The sequence below is a fragment of the Topomyia yanbarensis genome, unplaced genomic scaffold (genome assembly GCF_030247195.1).
Source record: "Topomyia yanbarensis strain Yona2022 unplaced genomic scaffold, ASM3024719v1 HiC_scaffold_29, whole genome shotgun sequence".
NCBI classification, from domain to species: Eukaryota; Metazoa; Arthropoda; class Insecta; order Diptera; family Culicidae; genus Topomyia; species Topomyia yanbarensis.
The window spans coordinates 229,610-256,685 of NW_026683481.1; the positions used below are offsets into that span (position 1 = coordinate 229,610).

A 27,076-nucleotide genomic window follows, 5' to 3' on the forward strand; every position below is an offset into this window, starting at 1 on the left:
TTTTTGAAGAAAAATGAGTGTGTGATCAATATTTTCGGCAAGATAAAGCAATCCTAAAAATTATATTTGAATGGGTAATTAAAGCCTGCTAATTACCAATGAAAATAAGCACTTGTTAATTTGAGTCCGATGAAAATAGCGAAAGTCATTAAATTTTTTGTAAAATGGCAATTTTTGTGTTTCTCTGTGTCAACTTATTGAACCGTCTCGATTCCAATTTTTTCTAGGGCTTGTTTAATAATATATAAGGGACTTTCTGTCAGAATTCCGTTAAACAAGTAAATGGAAGAATTTTGAAAGAATTTAATCTGGGGTAATATTCGAACATTATACAAATGACTAAAGACTTCTGATAAAAATAATTTCAGGCTCAATGAAATTATAAGTCATCGAATGATTGATATGGAATAATGCGTTTAATATTTACAAATGTATTACATAAAATAACACTCTTATGATACAAAATTCGTTGTAAACTAAACCAAAATTCGTTGTAAACTAAACGTCATAAAAATCGTATTTTGAAACGCTAGCTGCTCAATTTGGTTTTGTACAACGTTAATACAAACTATATGAATCCGAAGAAATATGTGATACTACATACGTCAAGTATTATAAAATTAATAATTTGTAAAACTTTTAATTCGTGTTTCTTCCTAGAACATCTAGCAGTTCGTGTTTTGAAACTATGTAGAACATCGAACAAGACTTATTTTAGGTATAATATCTCAAAATCTGAACTTAACAATGATTTGAAGAACGTAGAATATGTTGTAATTGCACTTAGATGTTTTACGCAATATATTGTAGTATGTTGAAGTTTTGTGAACCAGTACAGTAAAATCGGTACATCATAGAAGCCAATATGAATCCAATATAATTTCAAATTATAAACTTCTAGACGTTTAAAAAACGTGTAATAAATTGTTAGTAGAACAAAACGTGACGAAATAGGTGGATAAGTCATTATTCGTGAAGCTAGTGCCCGAATTTAGCATTTTGCACAGTCATAAGCTTCCGATGTGTGTATCAAGGCATTGTGGAGCGTGCAGTTTACAACGTATTTTGTACATATACGATTCTGTACATGTAAATATCATGCGTATTTTTTAATTCCGAATTTTCGATGACATTACTCCACTGAGGCTGAAATTATTGTTATCAGAAGTCTCTAATCATTTGGATAAACGAGTTCGAATATTACCTCACATTAAATTCTTTCAAAATTCTTCCATTTACTTGTGTAACAGAATTCTGACAGAGAGTCGCTCATATATTATTAAACAAGCCCTAGAAAAAATTAAAATCGAGACGGTTCAATAAATTGACCCAGAGAAACACAAAAATTGCAATTTCCAAAAAATTTAATAACTTTCGCAATTTTCATCGGATTTAAACTAACAAGTGATTGTTTTCATTGGTTATTAGCAGGCTTTAATTTCCCATAAAAATATAATTTTTAGGATTGCTATATCTTGCCGAAAATATTGACCACACCACACGCGCATTTTTGTTCAAAAAACGACGAAAAGTTAAGAAAAAGTTCAATAGATTCGCAAATGACGTCAGAACCAGTAGTCACACTAAAACAAAATGTTTTAACAATCGAAAGTGCATTCAGTTACCTTTAATGCAACATAATAATACTTCATATTGATGCACTACAACCGAAGATATTTGGATTTTACTGAACTTTTAATTTTAAACATAAAATTCACTTTTTCGCTGTAACTCGAAAACTGTTCTACTGTAAATTTTTTGAACCTCATTTTCGGATTCAGCACACGATTTTACATTGAAAATGACCACTAGCTTATTTAGCAGTTATGTGTCCAACAAAAAAACACCTTTAACAGGTCAACGAGGGTACCCGGGTACCCACAGATTGAAATGCTCATAACTATGGCTTCCCTTAACCGATTTGGACACTTTTAGATGTTTTGGATTCAGAAACTCGTCTACTTTTTGATTCTGCACAATAGAACCGGAATAATGGAGCTGGTTTTCGGTAATCCGGATTTTCCGGAGTAATGTTCCAGTACTAGGATATGATTTGTTAATTTTAATAATGTCCTAGCAATATGAGTATCAAAGCTCTTCAAATTGTCTCGGAAGTCTGTTTTTTATTGTTACGGGACCCTATGGCAATTTGAAAAATGGAATTGGAATGGAATGGCCACTCACGGCCCCACGGGAACCTGCTCCGGAATGTCCGTTCCGGGGTCAAATCACCAAATGGTTCCAAAACCACGAGATACAGCCTACTGATGCAATTACAAGAATTTTGATACCCATATTGCTAGTATTCCATTGAAGTTCGCAAATAGTACCCCAGCAATGGAACCTGCTTCCGGAAACCCGGATTCCCGGGAACCGAATGAAGTAACCCGATTCATTTTTACCAAGTCCAAAAGTGGATGAGTTCCTGAATCCAAAACGGCCAAAAGTATCGAAATCGGTTGGATATTACCTTAGTTATGCGCATTTTAGTTTTGTGGGTACCCGGGTACCCACGTCGGCCTGTTACGTAGTAAAAAAATTCAGGAGCCCCTCCTCACTCCCACCCTTACTATATCAACAATATTATTAACCCAAAAACTTGACTTAGTGAAGTTCTAAGATGTCACAAAATTTCAATTTCCAGCTATGGATAAAACATAGGAATTTAATTAATTGAAACCTAAAAAGGTACCCGGGTACCGCGTCGGACACACAACGGTTAGTTCAGAAATGCTGTAAACTAGTGTAATCAGAAATTTGATGTCTTTTATTATCATAGTTAGGTTGGCTATGTTTTCTCGTGAGTTTTTTTTATTTCGCGTATTGTAAAATTTATGTAACGATTTGTTAACATTTTTTAACATATTTGATAGGGTGGATGTACCAATAGTCGCATACTTAAGGAAAACTTTTGCTAAAAAAAATCGATGAATATGGGCAATGTTAATACATTAAACGAAAGCTTTCAACCCCTACTTCATAGGAAAAATATAAAGATGGTTTAATAATCAATTTATGTATTCAAAACCGCTTGTACCACTGTAGGCACACATGTCGTCGCTGTTGTGCTATCTTATGACAAACGCCATTTTGGGGTAAACTGAGTTAGATATGCCATATTATTTGTTTAAAAAATCTCTACAAAGTGGCGTTTTCAGAATTTTGAAATTTTACTTGGTTACTTAGATATAGCGAGAAACAAGATGAAAAATTTGCTTTTTTGCTTCAAATCACTGTATCTAGGGATTTGCTCAAGTTATATTGAAGTTTTAGATGTTTTTATGTGTGAAAATGTCTGAGGAATACAATAGCATAAACATTCTCAAAAGAAAATTACAAGAGCTGTTAGAAAAACACAGTTTTAGTTTTAAACAGGAAATAAAGCATATTTGGCAACACTGTAATCAAAAATAACAATTTTATCTAGATTCCCTGACGAATTTCCTTCAAAATGCATTTCACCGATTGCTTATAGACCATATGAACGCAAAGATATGAATAAAAGTTAAAAATTGATGATTTTTTTCTATGAAAAATTTTCCATGCACGATTATGACACGTCATACAAATTTTGTCATCAATACACGCCTATGACACGTGTGAGTGCGACTTTTGTTGACATTCATAGCAAAAACTCGCAACATAGTCAACCGATCTTCGTAATATTTGAGAGATTAATGCAGAAAAGATAGAAGCATCAATTGTCTTCTTTGGATTGTATATACCATTTACAAGTTTCAAGATATTCAATCTCAAACTTTAAAAATCGTTTTTCTCGAAATGTGCTAAATGGCGCTTGTCATAAGATAGCACAACAGCGACGATGTACTAATAGTGGTGCAATCGCTAATTTCGGTTCCTATTGTTGCAAATCCCATTGATTTCTTATGGGACTTGCAACTATAGGTACACTATATCAACTATAGGTGCAAGGGAGCTCAAAATTCTAAAAAAAATCTTTTTTTTTAATAGTTATTTGAGCAAATTTCAAGGATAACAGTTTTATTGTCGCATAATTTTAGTGCGATGAATCGATAAAAAAATATTTGTTGATGGTTGGTACCTTAGTTAGATGTATAACCCACTACTGTAACTATCGGTACACCTTAACTATAGGAGCAACCACCCTACTATGTAAATTGAACAAAATAAAACGAAAAGATCATCAAAAGATTTTAACGAAAAAAGATTACTAACTGTCTGGCACTTCTTCACGATTCTACTCAGATTTGTAACAAATCAGGAGCCACATAAGAAAGCAGTGGCAGACGTTGAAATTTCTTGTTGGCAACACTTTAAGTATTAAATCGAGGCTTTAACCTCAATTAGTCATTCGCCCTTAAAGTATTGGATTTGATGTTTCGCCGAAAAAATAACAAATGAGCGCAGCAAAATGACAACCATCTTTGTATCTTATTTGGAAGCATAACTTGAAATTAAAATAACATGTGCATTTAAACCTAACTTTAAAATGTTATTTCGTTTTTCTGTAATTTTGATGTTTGGCTTTGCACGAAAAATGTACGTTTAACTGATTCTGAGTTTGTATCGCTAACAGACCTGCTATATCGAAACCCATTAGTGATTAGAATATCCATTGTATTCTGATCAGTTCCGTCAGATTAGACACCAACTTACAAAACGATTCACAACGCAGTGTTTTTTTTTGTGAAAAAATCTATGGCAACAATTAGCAGAGAAACAAAAGAATAGTGATTGCATTCAAGCATGGTGTGATTTGTCTAACTATTCGCCGCTCTCTACATACCCGGTTCGGTTCAGAAATGAGCTTCAAAAATTTGACACCATTTTGTCAGGAAGGGGTACCTTCCCCCTCCTTTTGTAGAAGGCCTATGAGCAATAACAAATGCACGTGTATCCGAATAGTCAGTATTCAATAGGAATGAAAAGGCACTGAAGACCCGGTATTAGAAATCAAAAAAGGAAAAACGGAAAAAATAAAATTTGTATTTAAACGAATAAATAAATAAGCTACGGTATTTAAAATATCGCTTTATTTTTTGTTCAGATAGTTCGTTGGCTGTAAGATGACCGGGTATTTGTATTTTGATTCCTTTAAAACTATAGGAGTTGCAATTTGGTAGGCATTCCTTAAAAAATGTGAACAATATTAGAATTTGTTTAAACTTGATACAATTTGATAATTTTCACTCCGCTAAGGTGAAACTGTGATGGATTAAAGTTACCTAAAACTAGGTATACAATTTATTTTTTCAATAAACTGGTCGCTTATATAACTAAAGGAATATTTCAACATCGGAATTGCATAGCATCTGGGGCAGGGGATAGAGGGTGGCCGACACTGACAACACATAAGAGAGGTCTCGGCTTTCCAAAAAGTTACAAACTGGAACGTTGGTTGGTCTTTCACGGGCCCGCAGGGTATCTTCTAAAAGGGATCTAGCATCACGTTATTCCGCAAATGACCAAATAACGTGTTCGATGTCTTGATTACCCTTGCCATAAACGCAAAGATTTCTCTCAGTAAGCCCAACAGGAAAGAGATGAGCGTCGAAGGTATAGTGACTGGACAAGAGCCTGGACATAACGAAATTTCGACTCACATCCAATCCCTTGAACTCCTTGTATTCATCGATACCTTAGGGATAATGAATTGTAATCATTGCCCCAGGTCCTTATATTTCCATGCGGTTTTCCAATTATTGATCGTTCTCTGACGAGAACATTTGAAAAAAATCATTGAAAAAGCCTTTCAAAAAGGTCTCCGTCAAATGCGTAAATTGTCGTAAGAAAATTCGCACTTTCGTTTCCCGGAATTGAAGAATGAGCCGGAACCCATGCCATAGCCAAGTGATATGATTTGTTTGCCAAAGAACTTAAAGTTTCCCATATGTTTCCCACGAAATACGGGAAGTGTTTATCGACCTTCATTGATCGAAGAGCCTTAATTGTAATTGTAATTCTCTGCTGCCCAAATTTTCGTTTTACTGAAAAAAGCTATTGTAGACTTTTGTGCAATGAGAAAGTCAAAAAATATATTCCAGCTCACGAAAGCTCCGCATTTTTCATTTAACCCTTAAAAATGTCCAACATGGTCATTTTGCGAGTTTTTCCAAGAATTTAAAAAAGTATAAACATTTTTTAACTAAATTACACTGCCGTTCACAAAATATTTTTTCCGTTTTTCTCAAATTTTCAACTTTCAACGTTGAATATATTTGGCATAGTGGTTTCAAAATGCAAACAATGTATTATTATGATTAATGGGAATATTGTGAAGAGGTTTTCATAGTGGTGACAACATACAATCATGTTTTGAATATTCTATAACGATTCCCCGTGGGCAGCAGAGGCTTAAGCCATCAGTGAAGATGAAATGATGGTCTATTTGTAGAGTGTCGATCAGCTATTCCTGATATATTGAAGTGACCGTTGGTTACATTTACATAAATGCTTACATATATACACAGTGAGAGAGACACTGTTTTTATGCGTCAAACGGAGTCGATTGGTCTTATGAAATTCAGCCCTTGAACCTTCGAAAAACTTTCAAAATTGGGCTGTATGTAAAACTTTATTCTATAAGAAAGCCAAACGACTTTTACAACGCGCGATAATTGGAGTTTCTTGCTAAAAAGAAGATGTCGACCAAGTTAAGGGCAATTAAAGTAACTTAGTTGAATCTTACGTCACGAATGATGAACAACTTTTTTTGCTACCGGCAACTCGATGAACTGATGACATTATGAATTAATTTAGCGGTTATTATACATCACACTTCGTTGAAATGTTTCATGAATGGATTCAAAATGTTTGTAAAAAGTATTTATGCATAACCACTAGCACGCCGTGCATTCGCAATATTACTCGAGTATCAACCCTAAACAGACGAATAGTGCCACGTGAACTGAATAATTTAAAAGCAACCACGACCGAACGAACTTTCACCAATATATGAATGCTATTTTTTTTCTTCCTTTTCAGGGAATCGGAGCGCTACAAGAAAGTGCTGTGGCAAGATGTCCGAGTGGGCGACCTGGTACATCTGTCAAACAACGAAACGGTACCGGCGGACATTCTGCTGCTCAAATCTAGCGACCCTCACGGGGTATGTTACATTGACACGTGTGATCTGGACGGAGAGACCAACCTTAAGCGGCGACAGGTGAGTTTTACTGCACGATACAATTCCTCGTTCTCTAACCGAATCACACTATCATTCGTCCAGGTGATACGTGGTTTTGCCGAAAAACAACATATCTTTATGCCGAGCAAATTTACGAGTCGGGTCGAGGTGGACGCGCCGTCCACTAAAATCTATCGGTTTCATGGAGCTGTGATACACCCATCGGGTGAGCGGGTACCGGTGTCCACCGAGAGCTTATTGCTGAGGGAAAGTCGACTGAAGGTATATTGAATAGAACGTTCAATTAATCTGTAAACTAAATGGAATTGATTGACTGATTGATATCGATTGGTTTAATTGTAGAATACGGACTACGCCGAGGGTATCGTCGTCTATGCCGGTCACGAAACGAAAGCAATGCTTAACAATAGTGGTCCACGGTATAAGCGTTCTCAAATCGAGCAACAGATGAACATTGATGTTATATGGTGGGTTGGATTTGTTCTTTTAAGATCGAATCTCATTTACTGATTCGTTTCTAGGTGTGTGATCATACTTATAATTCTTTGCGTGATTGGTGCTATCGGTTGCAAAATGTGGCTGGCATCGTTCGTGGCAGCTACTGGTGATAACAACGAATCCTATCGTATTCCTTATCTTCCGTTCGAAATAAACCCTGATTACGAGGGACTACTAGCCTTTTGGACGTTCGTGATCATTTTACAGATCATGATACCTTTGTCTCTATACGTAACGATCGAGCTGTGTAAAATCATGCAGGTCTATCACATACACAACAGTATCGATCTGTTTGATTTGCAAACCAATAAACGAACTGAATGTCGGGCAATGAATATTACTGAAGAGCTTGGACAGATTCGATACATATTTTCGGACAAAACTGGGACACTAACGGAGAATCGTATGATCTTCCGAAGGTGTACGATCGTGGGGGTAGACTACAACCATCCGGAGACAGAGGAAGAGAAAGAACTGACCAAAATCGGTGGTCCCGTGCCGTATCTTCAGCCAAATATTAGTTTATTAGATAATCTGAACCAGATCACCGATGCAAATCGGTTCACTAGCAGTGCCCAACAGATTCAGGAATTTCTCCTGGTGCTGGCGATTTGCAACACGGTGGTCGTAAGTGCCACACCTCACAAGGACCACATGAACGCGAGCGGCGTGATCGAGTTGAATGACAGTGATACGAGCATTACCTTGGTACGGCCAGTGGTTACCGATGCGATTGCAAATGGAGTTGATCCGGCTAGCGATCGGTATGCAAGGCTTACAGAATCACGATCGATTACACCGTCGCCACCACCGAATGTCCCTACTTCACTGCCACTAAAGCAAACCCATGTGCCATCGCTGTCGCCCATAAGCAGCTCAGCGGAAACATCCCCCATGTCGGAAAGTCCTCCGATGAAGCTGAAAGCGATTACGCCAACAGCGCGTGTCAAATCCCTTGTCGCCAAACTACCCAAAGGTCCATTCAAATCTAGTAGTAGTAAGAACAAGTTTAGCATGAATAGCGTTAAGTTCCAAAAGTCCCATTCTCAGGGATCGACACCAAGTGATCGACGGCCAATTTTCGAAGCAGAGAGTCCTGACGAGCTTGCGCTAGTCAACGCGGCATACAGCTACGATTGCTGTTTGATAAATCGAAGTCCCAATCACGTTTTAGTGAATGTTCCCGGGGAAGGCGTTATTGAGTACGAAGTTCTTAAAATATTGCCATTTGATTCCAATCGCAAGTGTATGTCAGTAGTGGTGCGTAAAACCGGTACCCAAGAAGTTGTTTTGTATACCAAGGGCGCTGACAGTTCCATCATGTCTAGTTTGGCGCCATGTGCTACAGATTCCGAAGAATACCGGCTTCGTGAACAAACGCAGCACCAACTAAATATGTACGCCCGCCAGGGTTTACGCGTACTCGTTATGGCGAAACGGCGTTTAGATCCAACGGATTTCTCCGAATGGTACAGAAAACACCAGGAGTGTGAACTGAGTATGGAGAATCGTGAGAAGAAAATTCGAGAATCGTTTGGTCTTTTGGAACGCAACTTCACTCTCCTTGGTTCAACCGGCATTGAAGACCGCCTGCAGGAGGGTGTGCCGGAAACAATCGCCTCTCTACTACAAGCTGGAATTGTGATATGGGTGCTTACCGGGGACAAGACGGAAACGGCGATTAATGTTGCCTACTCAGCACGACTGTTCAACTCTCAGATGGACATCCTACGTTTGACTGCTCGCTCACGGGATTCGGCTGAAGCCTGTATAAATTTCTATCTCAACGAAATTGAAAAACAATTGAACGACGTGGATTTTTCGATTCGGAGTGATCGGGAAAAGGGACGGGCACTGGTGGTGGATGGGAAAACGCTTACATTTATCCTGGATTTGCGATCGAATTTGACAAAACCGTTCCTTAGGTTGACCAGATACTGCTCATCGGTTCTGTGTTGCAGAGCAACCCCACTGCAGAAGGCTTTCTTGGTAAAGGTGGTAAAGGAAGAGCTACGCATGAGCACGTTAGCGATTGGCGATGGTGCCAATGATGTTTCAATGATTCAGGTATGTTTAACCTTCTGGAAGTCGCGCTAGTGCACTGAGTGCACGCTGCTCTGAAAATCTAGCGAAATCGTCTTAGGGCACCAGCGGCTGCTCGTTCAGTGGGCCATAAGCGCGACTTCCGGAGGGATAATATTTTTGTTCAGAAATTTTTCAAATCTAAGTTTTTATTTTATTTCACTTGCTTCAGATGGCCGACGTGGGTGTTGGTATTTGCGGACAAGAAGGAATGCAAGCTGTGATGGCGTCCGATTTTACAATAGCAAAATTTAGGATTTTAGAGAAGTTATTACTCATACATGGTCACTGGAACTACGATCGGCTTGGCCGGATGATAACGTACTTTTTCTACAAAAATGCTGTGAGTCTTACAGAATTCAATTCGTTGATAGTTTTGATTTTCCTTGATTTTTCTTGTTTCCCAGGCCTTCGTATTCCTGCTTTTCTGGTATCAGCTGTACTGCGGGTTTTCCGGTGCCGTCATGATAGATGAAATCTATTTAATGATTTACAATCTCATCTTTACTGCCCTGCCTCCACTTGCCATTGGTGTCTATGACAAAAAAATAATCGACGACTTATTGCTCAACTATCCGCGACTTTATCGACATGTAAGTGTTACTAATTCATGTACCGAATATTACCTCGTGTTATATTGATTGCGTTTTCAGGGTCGCCTGGGGAAAGGCTACAAGGCACACACGTTCTGGGTGGTTATGTTCGATGCTCTGTACCAGAGTTTAGTGATATTCTTTATAGCAAAAGCGGCCTTTTGGGACTCAGACGTGGACGTTTGGGTTTTTGGTACGACCATCACTTCGTCTTGTCTATTCGCAATGCTTCTCCACTGTGCCATAGAAGTTAAATCATGGGTAAGTTCTGAGTAAAATTAAATAGTAGTTATCCCTCTTGAATCTTGATAGTCGCGGTAAAATCTACATTCAGGCGAACGCCTGAAGCTGTATTCCGATTTCGTCTGATGTTCAGACTTCCGCAGGGTTAAAAATTAAACTATCTTTCTATTTCTAGACAATACTACACGTTTTATCAATCGCAATCAGCATAGGATCGTTCTACTTGTTCGCCTTTGCGTACAACAGCGTGTGTGTTAGCTGTTTCGGTCTCCCTTCCAACTATTGGGTGATTAACTATTGGGTGATTCAAATGAGTATGAGTTCCATACAGTATTATCTCATAACTGTCCTGACTGCTGTGCTTGCTCTGTTGCCCCGGTAAGACTAGCCCACCTTTGTATTACATCACAACAACTAACGCTTCCGTTTCCAGCTTCATTTATCGTGTCCTGGAGAACACCGTCTGGCCCGGCGAAGGTATTCGCGTAACTATACAGCACAAGGAAGAGAAACGAAGAGGTGAGAATTTTTTGGTATCCTGGTCTCGGTCTACGTCCGCTTCGTCAATATTCCGGTATTTAACGACAACAACCAATACCACGTTTACCACCACTATGACCACTACCACGTCGTCCTTCTCGGGAAAAAACCACGGCTCTAAGGGTAGTACACTGAAGGCGCGTAAGAAACTGAACGCCGCAGTGGGAATCTTGGAGCGGAATAATCCACAGGAACGGTTCGGTTATTAGTAGCCGGGCGTTTTCCGACGCTGGCGGAGAAGGTTTGGAAGCATTATTGTATGCTAAACATTAATCTAAATATTTCACTTCTCTTTATCGGTGTGAAATTATTGTGTGGCATGGTATTGGATTGGCACTGTTGTAGAAGGTTGGTTTCCTCTTGATTGCACGTTTGGTTCTTCGACTCAAGCTTTTTTACATCACCATATAGAGCATACTTGTTTAGAGAAATCCTTATTTGGTTATTTTGGTACACCTAATAGTTTATGCTTCAGTATTTTACTGTGCACTATTTATTATTTGTGTGATTTCTTGGATATATATGAATATATGAATATATGGATATATATATATATATATATATATATATATATATATATATATATATATATATATATATATATATATATATATATATATATATATATATATATATATATATATATATATATATATATATATATATATATATATATATATAGTATATATATATATATATATATATATATATATATATATATATATATATATATATATATATATATATATATATATATATATATATATATATATATATATATATATATATATATATATACATATATATATATACATATATATATATATATATATATATATATATACATATATATATATACATATATATATATATATATATAATATATATATATATATATATATATATATATATATATATATATATATATATATATATATATATATATATATATATATATATAATATTTATTTATTTAGAATTACAATATTTTAATGATAAAATTAGCTAGTTCTCGATGAAAATGATGTAGACATAGGATGGGGGGGGGGGGGTAAATTATGCTCGAGCAACTATAAATTATATTTACTGTTTCAGCTGAAAAGTGAATTTATTTTAATAAAAATATTCTCATGACACCAGAAAACCAGGATTGCTGGTTTCAAATATTTTTGCGCGAGGTTTTGTTCAAAATCGCTTTGTAAATTATTTTGTACTGCTCAGGAAGGCTCTTTTAGAAAAAATTTGAAAAAAGTTAAGTTCCGGTAATGGGAGTACAGCAATCGTTCAGTAACTGGGCGCTCTTTAATTTGGGATGCTTTTTAACTGGGCGTTCTGCAACTGGGCTGCAGCCCAATTAAAAAGCAGTTAACCCTTAAATGCATACTGTTTCCATTTGGCAACATACCGGATACCGTGATATAAAGCCTTAACAAGAGGTATAGATTCTATCCAACCAGAAAAATGAGCACCAAGAAAAAATGAGTTCCATTCATTTAAGGGTTAAACGTCAAAACATAGACCTCAAACGTGATTTGACATTTTGGTGTCAAAACTAACTAGGGGCAAGCGAACGGAAAACAATGTTGAAAGCAATAAAAAACTGGGCTGCCGTCTTAGCCCAGTTACGGAACGGTTGCTGTACTACGAAAGCCCGAATCACATAAGGCTGAAATCACGAAAGGCCGAAAACCACAAAACGTCATTGTTGTAACCCATGATGTTATTGATGAGCTGGTGCATATCGTAACTTGAATTCAACTGCTTTAATATTTTTTTGATTTAAATAAATTAGATTAAATTAAAAAAAAAAAATTAAAAAAACAGCTCATGTTAAAAAAAAAAACGAAAAATACTCGCAGAAAAAAATCAGTAAGAAAAAACAAATTTTGGTTTGAATTAACAATTTTCCTGTTTGATACACGGATAAACAAGATTCAGGTTTGACTCAATCGATACTTTTGCTTGAAATTACCAACAAATTCATTTGTTGGCTTTTCAAGAATTTTAACAAATATTTCGTTTGAAACAAGAAAATCACGCTCCATAACAATTGTCTAAAGCAATAAAAAATTCGATTTTTTGAAAAATAAAAAGGTATGTATCCCCTGAACCGAAGAAACAAGTTTGAGGAAAAAAATATCTTTAGTATTAACCAAAAGAGAGAACAGCTCAAATTTGGTTGAAATCAAACAAAGATTCTGTTGATTTTCAACAGTTCGATCTAACAAATTTTATTTTGTTTCAACAATGTTTCTATTTAAAGTGCAAACAGAAGTATTTGTTGAACTAAACCAAATACATGCTTTCGAGAAACGCCAATTTCAGTTCGAAACAGTCATACGTCAAGTTTGTAATTAAACTAAACGGTTTGTTGTTCCAAAACGGCCTGATTCTTCTGCGTGTACCCCAAAAGATAGTACAATAATGAACATGGCAGAATTTTTAAAAATCTACTCAACGTTGATTGACCACTTTTCGTTAATGTATATTATCCGAAAAATGGAACCGTACAGAAAAGTAAACAAAAACATGGGTAGGTAATGACAGAGAAATAACCGAAGTGAAGTAGAATACACTTAGGATGTTAATTGGAATGCTGCAATTTTTGCTATCTTCTGCATTAAAATCAGCTATTTCGATATTTCTTATGATTAAGCTTGGTCACTCTGACGAAAAAATCCGTACACCTCGCGGACTGTGTGCCTGACCGTGGTGAACGATCGCGCTTCGTTGCGAAATGGTGTACGGATTTTTTCTTCAGAGTTGGTCAGCTTAGTTATGATGTATTGTGCCCCGTTGTTGTGGTGCATTTTACCCTTGCACATGTGCGTTTTGCCCTGTCCATTTTTCAAAGAGCAATTTATAATGATTTTGAAAATTTGAAAAATTTTCATGTTCCTGAATATTTTGCAAAGCGATTGTGATTTCAGAGTAAAATGTTGGCTAAATGATATCATTAATTAAATTCTCACAACTGATAGTCTATAGCTAAGTCATGATTATATTTTCTTAGGGGTGTATTTTATCTCATCTTTCTCTTGCATTACATTCACACAAATCACTTGCGACGCGTTTGTGAAAATGGAATCTTGGTCATTCCTCGAAAATTTCAAATCTGCATCCGGGACACATGCGTGGCAAAATTTAAATGTTAGGTTTGTTCCAAAGTTTCGAGTGGGTAATTACAAAAAACTCGATTATTTTAAAGTGGATAGTACTACCTTCACTACCCACATTACCCACCGGCCCTGATTATTAAATATTTCATTACACATATGTATATTGGGATCAAAATGCATTCGTCTTGCTGAATATTTTTAGAAATAAGCCACTTTAAAGTATGACATGAACAAATAAAGTAAATTAAGGGCCAAATCGGATAACAAATAGGTTTTGGACTTACTGTAAATTGTACTTACTCTACAGTTAAGAGCCAGCAGAAGAGCATTTGCGCGTGGAATGTCAGCAGTTAAGCCGAATGAAATTTAAACGACATGTAAATTAATACGAATGTAAACATACAGAGCTTGAATCAAAAATTTTATTGAAAATTAAGTTGAATTCGATGCACTCAATGGGAACTTTAAAAAGGCGTATGATTTTACACTTTCGTTCGTGTAATATTGCATGTCATTTATTTTACCGCAATATTGGATTAAAAATTCATTAAAGTGATTTTTTTTAATTCGTTTATTTGGCACGGCTCAATGCGTTAGCTTCACGGAGCCGTGGGTCTTTTATATATTTACATGATGTAAACAATAAAAATAATAAACAATCAATACTAAGATCGATCCCGCACGCACGACTTGCCATTGCGCGCGGAGATCCATTTTCGTGTCGGGGAAATATTTGCATCCACGTCAACTGTATCATGTGGGTCATTCATAAATCTGTCGTTGTCGCACATGTCCGGGTCATCATCGGGGTTACTGCCTTGATGTTCGCGATCAGGTGATGTTCCTAACTTCTTTCCATTTCGGGTCACGAGCGTGAACCCTCCGTCATTGCTAGTAGCTCCCTCATTGCTGGAATTAGCTGTTGAGTTTGTGGTACTTGACGCGGCTTTCGCAGTTGTCACTGTTGCTTGAGCTGCAGCCACAAATTTGGCAACCGTTTGTGACTCAGGGAATGATATTGGAGACTGAGTGTTGCCTTTCCTTTCAGTAGATGAGCTTTTCTTAGCGGTTTCTGGGCAGGGTTGTCCGGGATGTGCCGTTTGTTCACAGAACTGGCACGTGTTAATTTGTCCTTTATATGTACATAGAATTCGCTGTATAATCGTATCATCCCTTTCTGTTGTGTACTGCAGCGTAAAGTAGGAGGGAATGGGCTAATCTACCCGCATTCTCACCACAAAACACCATTTCAAATACCTGGAAAGTAGTTCCTCCACGTATCCTCCGTAATGTATTCCACTTCTCCGAAATACGACATGAATCTTTTAATGGCCACTTTGCAAGTACGTGGTGCCAAATCATGTAATTTGACTTTCACGTTTCCGGGATCTTAATTTTAGCGGTGTCACAATCCAGCACGTGTTTCAAGTTGTTTTGCGCAATGAATCTTTTCGCCTGGGCGAATTTGTTGAACGTTATCAGCACCGCATGTCTAACGTGCTCCAACTGGATGAAGCTGACATCCGAAACCCGAAGCTGCAATTTCACCTTCAGCAAATGTTCCATATCACCAATACTCGGTCTTACGCGGAAAGACCGGAAGTCAATGGCCACCGTGTTAGCCCGAAGAATCACATTTTGTTAATGAGACTCAGTCATCTTGATAGATCACCACTCAAGAATAATAGTAACGGTTCCTTTTGTTCTTCAGACAATGCACACAAGAAAAAAGCAACTGTTTGCGCTGGCTTGGGTAGCAGCAGAGAGCACACTGGTATTGTGACTGATGCCTTTGGTGGTTGAGAATAGACTGATTAAAGTGCATTTGTATTCCGTACAATAAAACTGTAATCTTCAAACAACATGTAAAATTATAAAAAATCGTTGAAGAAAGCACGACAAGTTGTGTGTATTTGTGGTGGAACTTAATTTTACATTTATATTCATGCTTCGAATATATGCATGAATATAAATTTAAATAATAATATATTCAAAACATCACCAAGCAGGTTTCTTAGCGTGCAGTTTTTGAAATAACCCTGCAATTGCCACGTATAACAATAACCAACAACAAATGTAGTGCCAGGACATTACTTTTAATGGAGCATTTCACTAGTTGATTTGCGAAATAAATAAAATCATTTAGCTGAGTTTAAAATAAACCGGTCTTATTGAGGAAGTTCAAATCCCGTCATACATGCAGCAGTTATACAATTAAAGTGTGTTTATAGCAGCATATACATAGATCAGGCCAGTGCGCAATGGGGGGAAGGGGAGGTTGGGGGTTCAACCCCCCCCCCCCCATGAGGGATTTGACTTTTTAAAATTTATTAACTACCTGTTTAAGAAAAAAATATACTGCAAACCGTTTTGACATGCAAAGGACGAAACTTTGCGAGGGTGGCTGGAAAGGGAAGTATGTCAAGTTGTACGGCTTCTCTGAAGGATCGGTTCACGTTTCGACAAGCTTCGATATAAGCAACAGTAGTGAGTAGACAGCAGATTTCGGTCAGTGTGCTAGCAATGGCAGCTAATGAGGAGAAACACAAAGTTAGAGAAAATCGGGATATCGTTGTCTAGAGAAATTATTCCGTTGGAGTGACAGCGAAATGGATCGCGAAAATGGGCATCGGTATAGGGTGTAATACCGCCGCCAAGAGGTTCTCAGAACCAGCTAGCAGATAAATAGGAACGACTAGCACCAAGAAGGATAAGAAGCCCGGCGAAGGTGTTTGTAAACAGCTGTAAATCCTTATAGTTGACACCTCCGGATCGGTTCATGTCTCAAAAGGTGACGATATTTTCAGCAGACCTGAGCAGGTCAGATATATTGTGAAAGTAGCTATGGATGAAAACATGACGATTAACACAAAACAAAATAAGTAAGAACACAATCCCTACTAAAGCAGTACTTAACGGTTGCCCCGGATGGATGAGGATTGCGAGATACGATAGATTGCGAGGTTTAGGTTTAGTCGGTTGGCTTAACAACTACTACAAACCAATCCGAATCCAACACGAGCCAGTGGTCGGAAATGCCAAAAACGTGAACTTAATTCACTAGAGGCCAAACTATCGAATATATTCACAGGGTGTTTTGGAGGAATTGTTCATATGAATATTCCCCACAATCTGATAAAAATTAAATTGAGGCATGCCCTAGTAAGAATGAACTGGAAAAATTAACTTTTTATACTGACGAGGTAGAAAGTTGGTGCCTTCGACAAAGTTTTAGAAATGCTCATAATGAAGAATTTTATTGCACAACTTGAACTTGTAGGACTTAAGGTTATCGATTTACAAAGCGTTTTCTAAGGCAACCCCCTTAAATTTAGTTTTTAATATAACTTTTTTCACTGTGACTTTTCGTGCAACCGATGTTGCAGACAAATGTTGAGGTATTAAAACCACATAATATTGTTGAAAACTGCATGTAAAAATTAAATTATTGTTGAAGACTGCATGTAAAGATATTGTTGAACACTACATGTAAAAATTTTACTTAAATTTTTTTCTTGTAAAAATACTCCTTCGTTTTAGGGTTATTGAAGAATTTTAAATTTTTTTGCACCAAGTTCAACTGCGTATAAGAGAGAAAGTTGCAAACCAAAATGGATGAGCAGGTACTATTTTTAATGTCCAGACTACGCATAATAAAGGTAAGAAGGTTTGATGGGTGGCACTCTAGAAACCTATGAATAGGGTTCGTTCACTTTGTTATGTTTTTACTTTTTCCATATAAAATCAGCGGAATTTTTTTTTCAGGTTTTTTGTGAAATTTTGTAATTAATGGTAAAAAATGTTAAAATCTTCAATAACTTTGATATGAATGAGTATTTTTACTTACAGCCTTCAAGAGTATTAAGTGCTTTTAATGCCTCCACATTTGTTTGGAACATAGCTTGCACGAAAATTCGCTGTGGAAAAAGTCATTAAAAAAACTACATTTAAGGGTGTTGCCATAGAAAACGCATTATAAATCGATAACTTTCAGTCCTACAAGTTCAAGCTGTTCAACCAAATTTTTCATTACGAGCATTTCTATAACTTTGTCGAAAACACCAACTTTCTACCTCATCATCATAAAAAGTTAATTTATTTTAGTTTGATGGTAGTAAGCCATGTCTAATTTTTATTTTTATCAGGTTGTGGGGAATATTCTTACGAACAATTCATCCAAAGATACCCTGTGAATATATTCGATGGTTTGGCCTCTAGTGAATTAAGTTCATGTTTTTGGAGTTTCCGACCACCATGCAGCGTTGTCTTTTGATGATTCCTTCATTTACCCAATTTGTTGAGCTGAGTCGTTTGGTTCACAAGACTGGGTCCAGGCCTCTGAAAAAATCTTCAAAGTTTGAGGGTTTCTGTGCATTTCTTTTAAAATAAATGTTAACAAATCAATACCCCCCCCCCCCCCCTCCCTTGAGAATTTCCTGCGTACGGGCCTGCTATTAAAATTGTCATCGTCAATCGCACTACCGCTTGCCAATAGAAAATTAACCAAATGGTGCATTTATCTGAGCCCGCCACGCATAATTTAAAGAGCAAGAGAGTGGGGTCTCTCGCACGCAACCACCCCTTCGAATGCGCACACTTGCAATCCGCGTATTGAAAAAGAGCGTTCTGCTTTTTCTGTGATGTACTGCTGTGTGCTGATCACTGTATGCACGCCACGCTCGCTGCTTGGTTGAATTGTAGCACAGATAATTACCACCTTTACAAAATACATTATTTTTGTTATCTACACTGAGAAAAATCCAAACGTTAATTCTATTTGCTTCAAACCGCTTAAAATTCATATGAAGAAGAAATGCTATTGTTATCACGCGCACACATACCTTTTATGTGTCAACTGTATAACCTATGTATGCACACACATAAGTTATATGTGCATATTGTTATAGAATGGGGTTTTATGTGCCTAATAGTTATGAAATGTGAATGTAAGATTAATATTTCTTGTAAATACACACATTAGGTTTATGTGCCAGTAAATAGTGTCTATATGCCTCCGTTAATTGCAAAAATCTATGTGTAAAATCAATAGGCATAACGTTTACTTTTTTTTGAGTGTATAAGAGACGTACATTGTACGGAATCAAATACAATATTATACGTGCACATATTTCCGATCAGATAGTGTAAAAATATAGCGATTTCGATCAGTCCAATGGTTATTCGCATTTAAAAACTAGGAAAATATCTAAGCAGAAATTTTTAAATTGTGACCCCAATATTGAAACGTTAGAAGTATTCTACTTCAAAAAAACAACATTTTAATGTGGTTCTGAAAATTTGATACTTCGCGATTCAACTGGACGCACATAATCATTAATAAAAATTTTGTGAGTTAATAATAAGGATTATTTTACATCTCCAGTATTGTAATTCTTCGAAAGACAAACTCGCAATATCATATTACCGTACAAAAGTGACTCTATATACGAGAAATAGAGAGTGCGACATCTCACCCAGCGCAGCATCTCTTCCGAAATTATCTTAAAAGGTAGCGAAAAAACTACTTTTTAGCTTTCAAAGATGGACGCCTTTCGAGGCTTTCTCAGTTGAGTCGTAATGTAGATGATATTTATTTTCAAGATATCAGTTTACATTTCATCAAGCAGTACAAACTAAAATTACATTCGCATTTGGTTATTGCAAGCTTCTCCTAATTGGCTACAATTTTTTGGTTCGGTTGCTTGAATGTTGTATGACGTTCATCTCTCCCGCAGTCAGTATTTAAACGAAGACTACATATTAAGAAGACTGATATCTCTTTCCTTCCCCCATACAAACGAGAAGCGACAGAGGTTACAGCGCCTCTGTTGGAGGAAGGTAGGAAGCTTAATGTAAAAGCACAGAGAACAGACATCCATAATCGAACAAAAATATTTAAAAAACGTGTGTAAACATTTGAATCAATATACGATAAACACTAGCGCCGCCAAACCAACTAATCCCTACTATCCGTCAAATCCGTTCCGGAACCGGTTCGAAATCCTGAATGGAATCAGTATGAAATCTTGCTCAAAGAAAACATCCGATTCCGACTCAATCGGTTCATGCATTTGAGCTGGAATTCATATACTAGAAGTCCGAACCGGTTCCGGACTAGTTTGACTGGGTAGAGGAATAACCGCTGTCAATTCAGTCGAACTCAGCCACAACAATACATGACGACAGTAGCGCACCTGGTATAGATATCCCAACTACCATGGAAACCGTTAGGGATTTTTACACAAGTTGAATGCTGAATTGAATGCTGTGGTAAAAGTGTATATGTGTTCATTTTGGGAAGTACCACCTTTACCCGCAAGTGGCGTTGCTGTTACTGTCTCCAGATTCTGGACAGAGTTGCCAGTCTTCTTGATATGCAGTCTTCGATTAAAACGAAACCAAAATTGATTGCTATTCAATGGAATGATTTACATGTGATGTTGGCAAATATGCCTAAATACAGGGCATCGTAACTATGCGTAATTCGTAGCAGTCGCTACTAGAAAAGTTGTAGTGGATTTAAAAAAAATGTATAAATCTATTGAACTACATTTTCTCGTTCTCTAAATCAATTGCCAACCTATAAAAATTCAGCACAGATTAGTTAATACTCCAGAAAATAATATTGAAGGGCTAAAGTCTTTTCCGGACGACCTTGCTCGAGATAATTGATAGGACAATTAGAGCAATAGTTTTAAAAATGGTGCATAATTATTATGAGTACATTTATAACATGGTGAAGAATAGTTTGTAAATTTAGGCATATTTGGATTGGATCAATCGCCATGGTTAGTTTTAGCTGACGATTATTCATTCAATTATGAATATAGAGCTGAACCACTCTTGAACATGCTCTAAAGTGCAGGTGTTGTTTCCAATGACCTTGAATAGGAGTAATTATAGCTATTCCAACATCAGCCCTTCAATTAATTTTTCTGTTAAAGAATTCCGACCATTCGAGAATGGTTCGAAAGATTTTATCGGTACGAAAATACGTTTTATGAAACCTGTGAAACTTGTGCATGTGTTTGAAAAAAGAAAAAAATCTATTCTACATATTAAAGTGATTCCCTTTTTGTTGCATATTAAAACTCATTTTTGCGATTAAAGACTTTTTAACCTTATTCGATTATTCGTCTCTTTTCTAAGGTTGCGCGAATTTTGGACCCAAACCAAGATGATCTGCGTACAACACAATCCATTTGTCAGATGCACTGACGTTTTCATGCGAACCTCGAAAAACTAATCAAAAGCTATTTCTATCGCAAATGTACCGTTAACGAAGAATTAAATTATATTGTTTTAGCATGCTCCCTCGGTCTTCTGGATGGTGGTCACTCTTAAGTGCAACTATAATTTTACTTACAAGTTATATCAACAAGTTAATTGCAGTGAAATAATAATTTGAATTGCAGCTGCAGCACTTAATTTTTTCACATGTGCAATATTCATGGCTCAGTTGAATTATTATTGCAGGGTTTGCATATATAATATTGCACACATAATATCTGTTATTATCACTGTGTGAAATTCTAATGGAGTCAACCATTACACATGATGTAAACCAGTCCGCGAGAGAGAAAGAGAGAGAGAGAGAGAGAGAGAGAGAGAAAAACTAGTTCTTTGTGGATTCGTGATTTTCTGGCCGTCTCACAGCAACTAGGCAAAAGTTATCAAAAATATAGGATGAACATGTTTAGCGGTTCATTTAAGTGTATGACCTCATGTTTTCGTTCAAATTCATATCAAAGACGATCATGCCATCACCTGCGGTCGATTCTCACACATGAGATCAGGCCGGCAGCATATGGTATTTTACTTCAAGCGTTCCTAGATGGAACATTTTGTAATGGCAATTGAAAAGATAACAATTTAAGGCTAGAAATATGCGCTGCGTTTCTCTCAATAGCATCCTTATAATTGAATACGCTAGTTATCAGTATACTAACAGAATTATCCATAGTAATTTGACCTCCTTAGTTACATTGCGTTGTTTGAGGATGAAGAGATTATTGGCCAAAAAGGAGGAATGATGGAGTAGGGCAGATTTACCGCAAATGTGCCATTCGAACTCTCTTGTCCAGGCCAGCAAAGAATTCTTCGTACTTCATGATGTGTTTAAGACTGTTTTCTTAAACAATGCGCACGGCTACTGTGTAAATATTCCAACATCTACATGCCAATCTTTATTGATAGATAAGCGAACATTAGTAGGTTAGAAGTCCATCGCTGAAGTTTGTTAACTTTTAAATGCGAGCAAAATATGGGAAAAATTGATAATTGCCTATTTTGATTTTGGTTCATACTATCATCAGGTTTTTCAAATGCTCACTATTTATAAAATTTCTTTGTATAGTTTGAAAAATTTGGTGAGATCTCTTTTTATAAATGAACATAACCAGAAAATTTACTGAAGCAATCGTAAAAAACCAGCTTGCGCATCGTATGAATTCGAATTTATCCCATCGTAAGCTTAGAAATGACTCGGGGCAGTGAAGGTCATGGTTTTGAGATTTATGGTTTTGAGATTTATTTTCGTCGAAAAATGCAAACAAAAAATAATTCGAAATCGGCCAGGATTTTCCTAGTCTAGCAAGCAATCTACAGTTCGGGCACACGAAATAATTTGTCGTAGGATAGGGTATTTACCACAAAGAGTGCCATCAAAAACGTCGAATACCACTTTTAGACAAGACTGTGGGTCTTCGGTGTTATGGCCTAATTTGAAATTGTGCCGTTATGCAAAACTAGTTCTAGAGTTGTATAGTTGTCAGCAAAACAAATTTGGTGCCCAAAGACTGCAATACGCAACGGGTCTTCAGTAAATCGTAATTACGAAGCAGCAGCTAAAAAAATCAGATGGTGCTAAAAATTAAATGATAATGTAATGAAAGATGACAGCTGGGAGAAAAGTTACAGATACCACTGTGTAAAATTTTATAAGTGCTATTCAAAACCGAGTACATATCACGAATTGAATATTTTTCTTAATTTGGATAACGAATTATTTTTGTTGCCACGGTTTCCACGTAGGGTGGATGTACCAATAGTCGCATGCTTAAGGAAAACTTTTGATAAAAAATCGATTAATAGACCTATGGGCAATGTTAATACATTAAACGAAAGCTTTCAGTCCCTACTTCATAGGAAAAATATAAAGATGGCTTAGTAACCAATTTATGTATTCAAAACCGCTTGTACCACTATAGGAACACATGTACCAATAGTGGTGCAATCGCTAATTTCGGTTCCTATTGTTGCAAATCCCATTGCTTTCTTATGGGACTTGCAACTATAGGTACACTACATCAACTATAGGTGCAAAGGAGCTCAAAATTCTAAGAAAATATTTTTTTTCAAAAGTTATTTGAGCAAGTTTCAAGGATAACAGTTTTATTGTCGCATAATTTTAGTGCGATGAATCGATAAAAAAATATTTGTTGATGGTTGGTATCTTAATTAGGCGTATAACCCACTACTGCAACTATTGGTACACCTCAACTATAGGAGCACCCACCCTAGTGCAATCGTGGACAACCTTTACTTCTAAAGCTTAAAATATAGAATATACTATAAGTAGGGGAACCGGGGGCAAGTCCGATACCGTGGGTAAGCCCGACACCCCACAACTTTTTCCAGGTATTAATTTTTTTAAATCATACAATAATATTAGGATATCATTAATACGATTATTTTGAGCATTTCGAGACACGTAGATGCCATATCGTCGCTGTTGTGCTATTTTATGACAAACGCCATTTTGGGGTAAACTGAGTTAGATATGCAACATTACTTGTCTGAAAAATGTCTACAAAGTGGCGTTTTCAGAATTTTGACATTCTGTTTGGTTACTAAGGTATAGTGAGAAATGTGCTGAGAAATTCTATGATTTTTGTTTAAAATGACTGTGATTGGGGATTGGCGCAAGCTATCTTGATGTATAGGATGACTGTCTGAGAAACATTAAAATTCCGGGGCCCCTGGCCTGGCCCCAGTGTTCCCATGCGTAAAAAAGGTACTGCATGAGATAAGAAATTGTTAACCTGAAAAAGAACTCAAATGACACAAAGGTTAAAACTCCCATAAATGACAAAAATCTGATTAGGATTATGAATATTTTTACTACAATTTTATTTTTCAAAAAGTCTAGTCATTAACTGTACGCTAGGGCAGGCATGGGAAAATTCGTTCACTCGCGCGACTGTTGCTAACTCACTAATTAACCATAATCAACGCACGAAGGGAGAAGTCTAATAATTTCAGAGCAGGTCACTAGATGGGCAAACTGCGAATCAAAAGTGAAGCTTAAAAAATTTAAGAGCAGCGTCAATTCTTCGCTCGTGAATGTTTGTCACGTAGCTTCGCGAAGCTCACAAAGGTTTCTTCATGCATGATTAAATCATAGTACCTATTTTTGCACTGGATTTTTTGCTGACAGATCGCGTTATGGGTAGTTTTGTGATACACTACTAGCAAATTGATCTACTGAAGTTCCTTGCGGCCTATTTGTTAGCAGTGCATTGTTGCAAATTTTTAAAACCATTGATTATCAGCTAGTTTTAAATAGTATATGGTTTTCCAAGTATTAATTATATTGTGCGAATATGAAAATGAAATAAAACTGTATAATGAAAATCCTATGCAAACCGCGAACCGCTCGAGAAGAGCTTCACGAACGAAGCCATCCGCGTTGGGGAAGGAAAGAATTAAAACACAACTGATGTGCTTCTTCGTTGGTTGTTATAGCTTTGAATCGCATGTGTCCGTAACGACAGGTTGCTAGGTATCATTTTCGAAGCTAACAGAATGCATCACAACTGAAGAAAGCTTGCTTGCGAAGCGCGAACGATCAGTTCACGATGCGATTTTTCCCATGCTTGCGCTAGGGATGTAAGCTTCCTTCCTTTGTTGGAACACCCTTTTTAACTGGGATATTGAATTGTTTGCTTCATTCCCCTTGGTGTGAAGGAGATCAATGTTCGCTAGACATATGCTCCACAGCGAGAATGGCTGGTGCTTTTGGGTTCTAAACCGACAAAATCAGTCACAAAAGAAACAACAACAAAAATTACAGTTAAATATTGACGGAATAGAACGAGGGTAAGGATTATGCTTTGCTTATCATAGCATTCTAATATGGATTTGAGTAAAACTGGGTTATTTTCTATCCAGTGCGAAAGTGATACGAATTACAGAAGGAATGGAGGTCTCCTTGTCGATAGAAGTCTTCCAGCATTATATTATAGTAAAAGGTTTCTGCAATGCACGTTCCACCTATTCCGCTTGTTACAGTTACTGCTAGGCGCCGTCGATTTACCACCTGTTGATACTAATTAAATTTGTTGTTATTTCAGAACCGCCAATAACTGGATTGCGTATAAGACTGTAACCAGCAACCTCCCCGGAAGAAGCGCGAGGAACCTGCACTAAGATATACCCATATATTTCATCATTGATATGTTCACAATTGATTTTATTAGGCGATTCCAGAATGACGAAATAATATTTTTAAAGAGCAGCGATCTTCGTCTCGTCTCCATAAATAAATGTAGAACTCCTGTTCATATCAACACAGAATGGAGTGTGCAAAGGGAAGTTTAGTGAAATTGCTGGCGACCTTACTCAATTGACCCAAACTTTACTACCCAAAGTACGTGAAGTAACAAACGTTATAAAATTATGGTTGTAAATGTTAAGTCAACTGATGCTTACCTCTTTCAAAACAGAGTGTTGTTACCTCTGACTATACAATCGTCCCGCTTACATCTGAAATATTCTAGTGGATCGTAATCATTGCGCCTGCCTTGTCACAAATCGCGATAGTGCATTTTATTTTAACACAAAACAATACGCTTAACGAAGGAAATAATAAGTAGCAGTGCTTCAGTGTAGTATCAGAATACTTTTCGTAATCTAGTTGTTTGATTGAAGAAAACGTAACAAAAAAGGCTGTGAGAATACTGAGCACTACGTAAATGAGCCGAGACGCTGCACACTTGACACAACAATCAAGAAAGTGTGCCGATTATAGGGTTAGAGACAATAAGCAATGTTTGTAGGCTATTTGATAGCGAGAAAAACTTGACTAGTGACAAACTGGGTACTGATCTAAGAATAACCAGTAAACTTATTGCGGGAGTAACAACGATAATGACAACAAGATTACACACGAAAATCCAAGTGGACATTGCTGGGGCATCCACTTTTGGGTTTATTTACTGCTGCCTAGATGCGCTGAAGACAATTTACTGTTAACATACCTATATACAATGTGCAAAATATTAGTATTCCTCGGTTATAGAGAACGCAATGGTAGCGAAGTCCGATAGTAAATTATTTAATTTTATCTACTAAGCAAAATACAGTAATATGAAATTGACTTTAACAGATTTATAATATTAACTAATTCTACTAAACAAAACATGTTACTGAATAGTGAGCCAATCTGTATATAATGTGAAACGACAGTAGGAATCTAAATTGAAACTGTTATGTAAGTATTATATTTTATTGGTCAAGTCAAAATAAACTGATTTTTACGGAAAAGATCTGAACTGTTTCTGATGACCGCATTAGGGGGACATCTGGTGTAGTAGGCAAAAAAAATCGGCTTTTGCTTCTATCCAAATTTTCAAGCGAAAATACCCAAAGGGTCATTTTCTACAGCGTTTTTTCCGTGATACAATGTCACATCACATCCTTCAATAGCGTTTTTCTCGAAACCGCATTTTTCAAATTGGCGAACCCGATAACTCAAAAACTAATCAACAAATTGACTTGATTTTTTATGAGAATGCACAATATGTGCAGCCTGTCGATGAACCACAGAAAACTGAATAAAAAATTTCTCCCCATTATTTTGAAGAAAAGAG

General features: G+C 36.7%; 1 protein-coding gene across 2 annotated transcripts in view; it reads left to right on the forward strand.

Moving 5' to 3' along the window:
- LOC131695115 (phospholipid-transporting ATPase VB-like) overlaps window positions 1-26,750 on the forward strand; it is a 216,576-nt gene extending 189,826 nt beyond the window's left edge. For both annotated transcript variants that reach the window (XM_058983634.1, XM_058983633.1), the window contains 10 exons: window positions 6,967-7,147; window positions 7,211-7,390; window positions 7,472-7,596; window positions 7,651-9,694; window positions 9,882-10,052; window positions 10,117-10,302; window positions 10,363-10,563; window positions 10,721-10,923; window positions 10,979-11,064; window positions 25,559-26,750. In XM_058983634.1, the coding sequence (XP_058839617.1) occupies window positions 6,967-7,147; window positions 7,211-7,390; window positions 7,472-7,596; window positions 7,651-9,694; window positions 9,882-10,052; window positions 10,117-10,302; window positions 10,363-10,563; window positions 10,721-10,923; window positions 10,979-11,064; window positions 25,559-25,593 (3,412 nt within the window). In that variant the 3' untranslated portion in view covers window positions 25,594-26,750. The remainder of the gene's footprint in view (window positions 1-6,966; window positions 7,148-7,210; window positions 7,391-7,471; window positions 7,597-7,650; window positions 9,695-9,881; window positions 10,053-10,116; window positions 10,303-10,362; window positions 10,564-10,720; window positions 10,924-10,978; window positions 11,065-25,558) is intronic.
- Window positions 26,751-27,076: the final 326 nt, after the last annotated feature.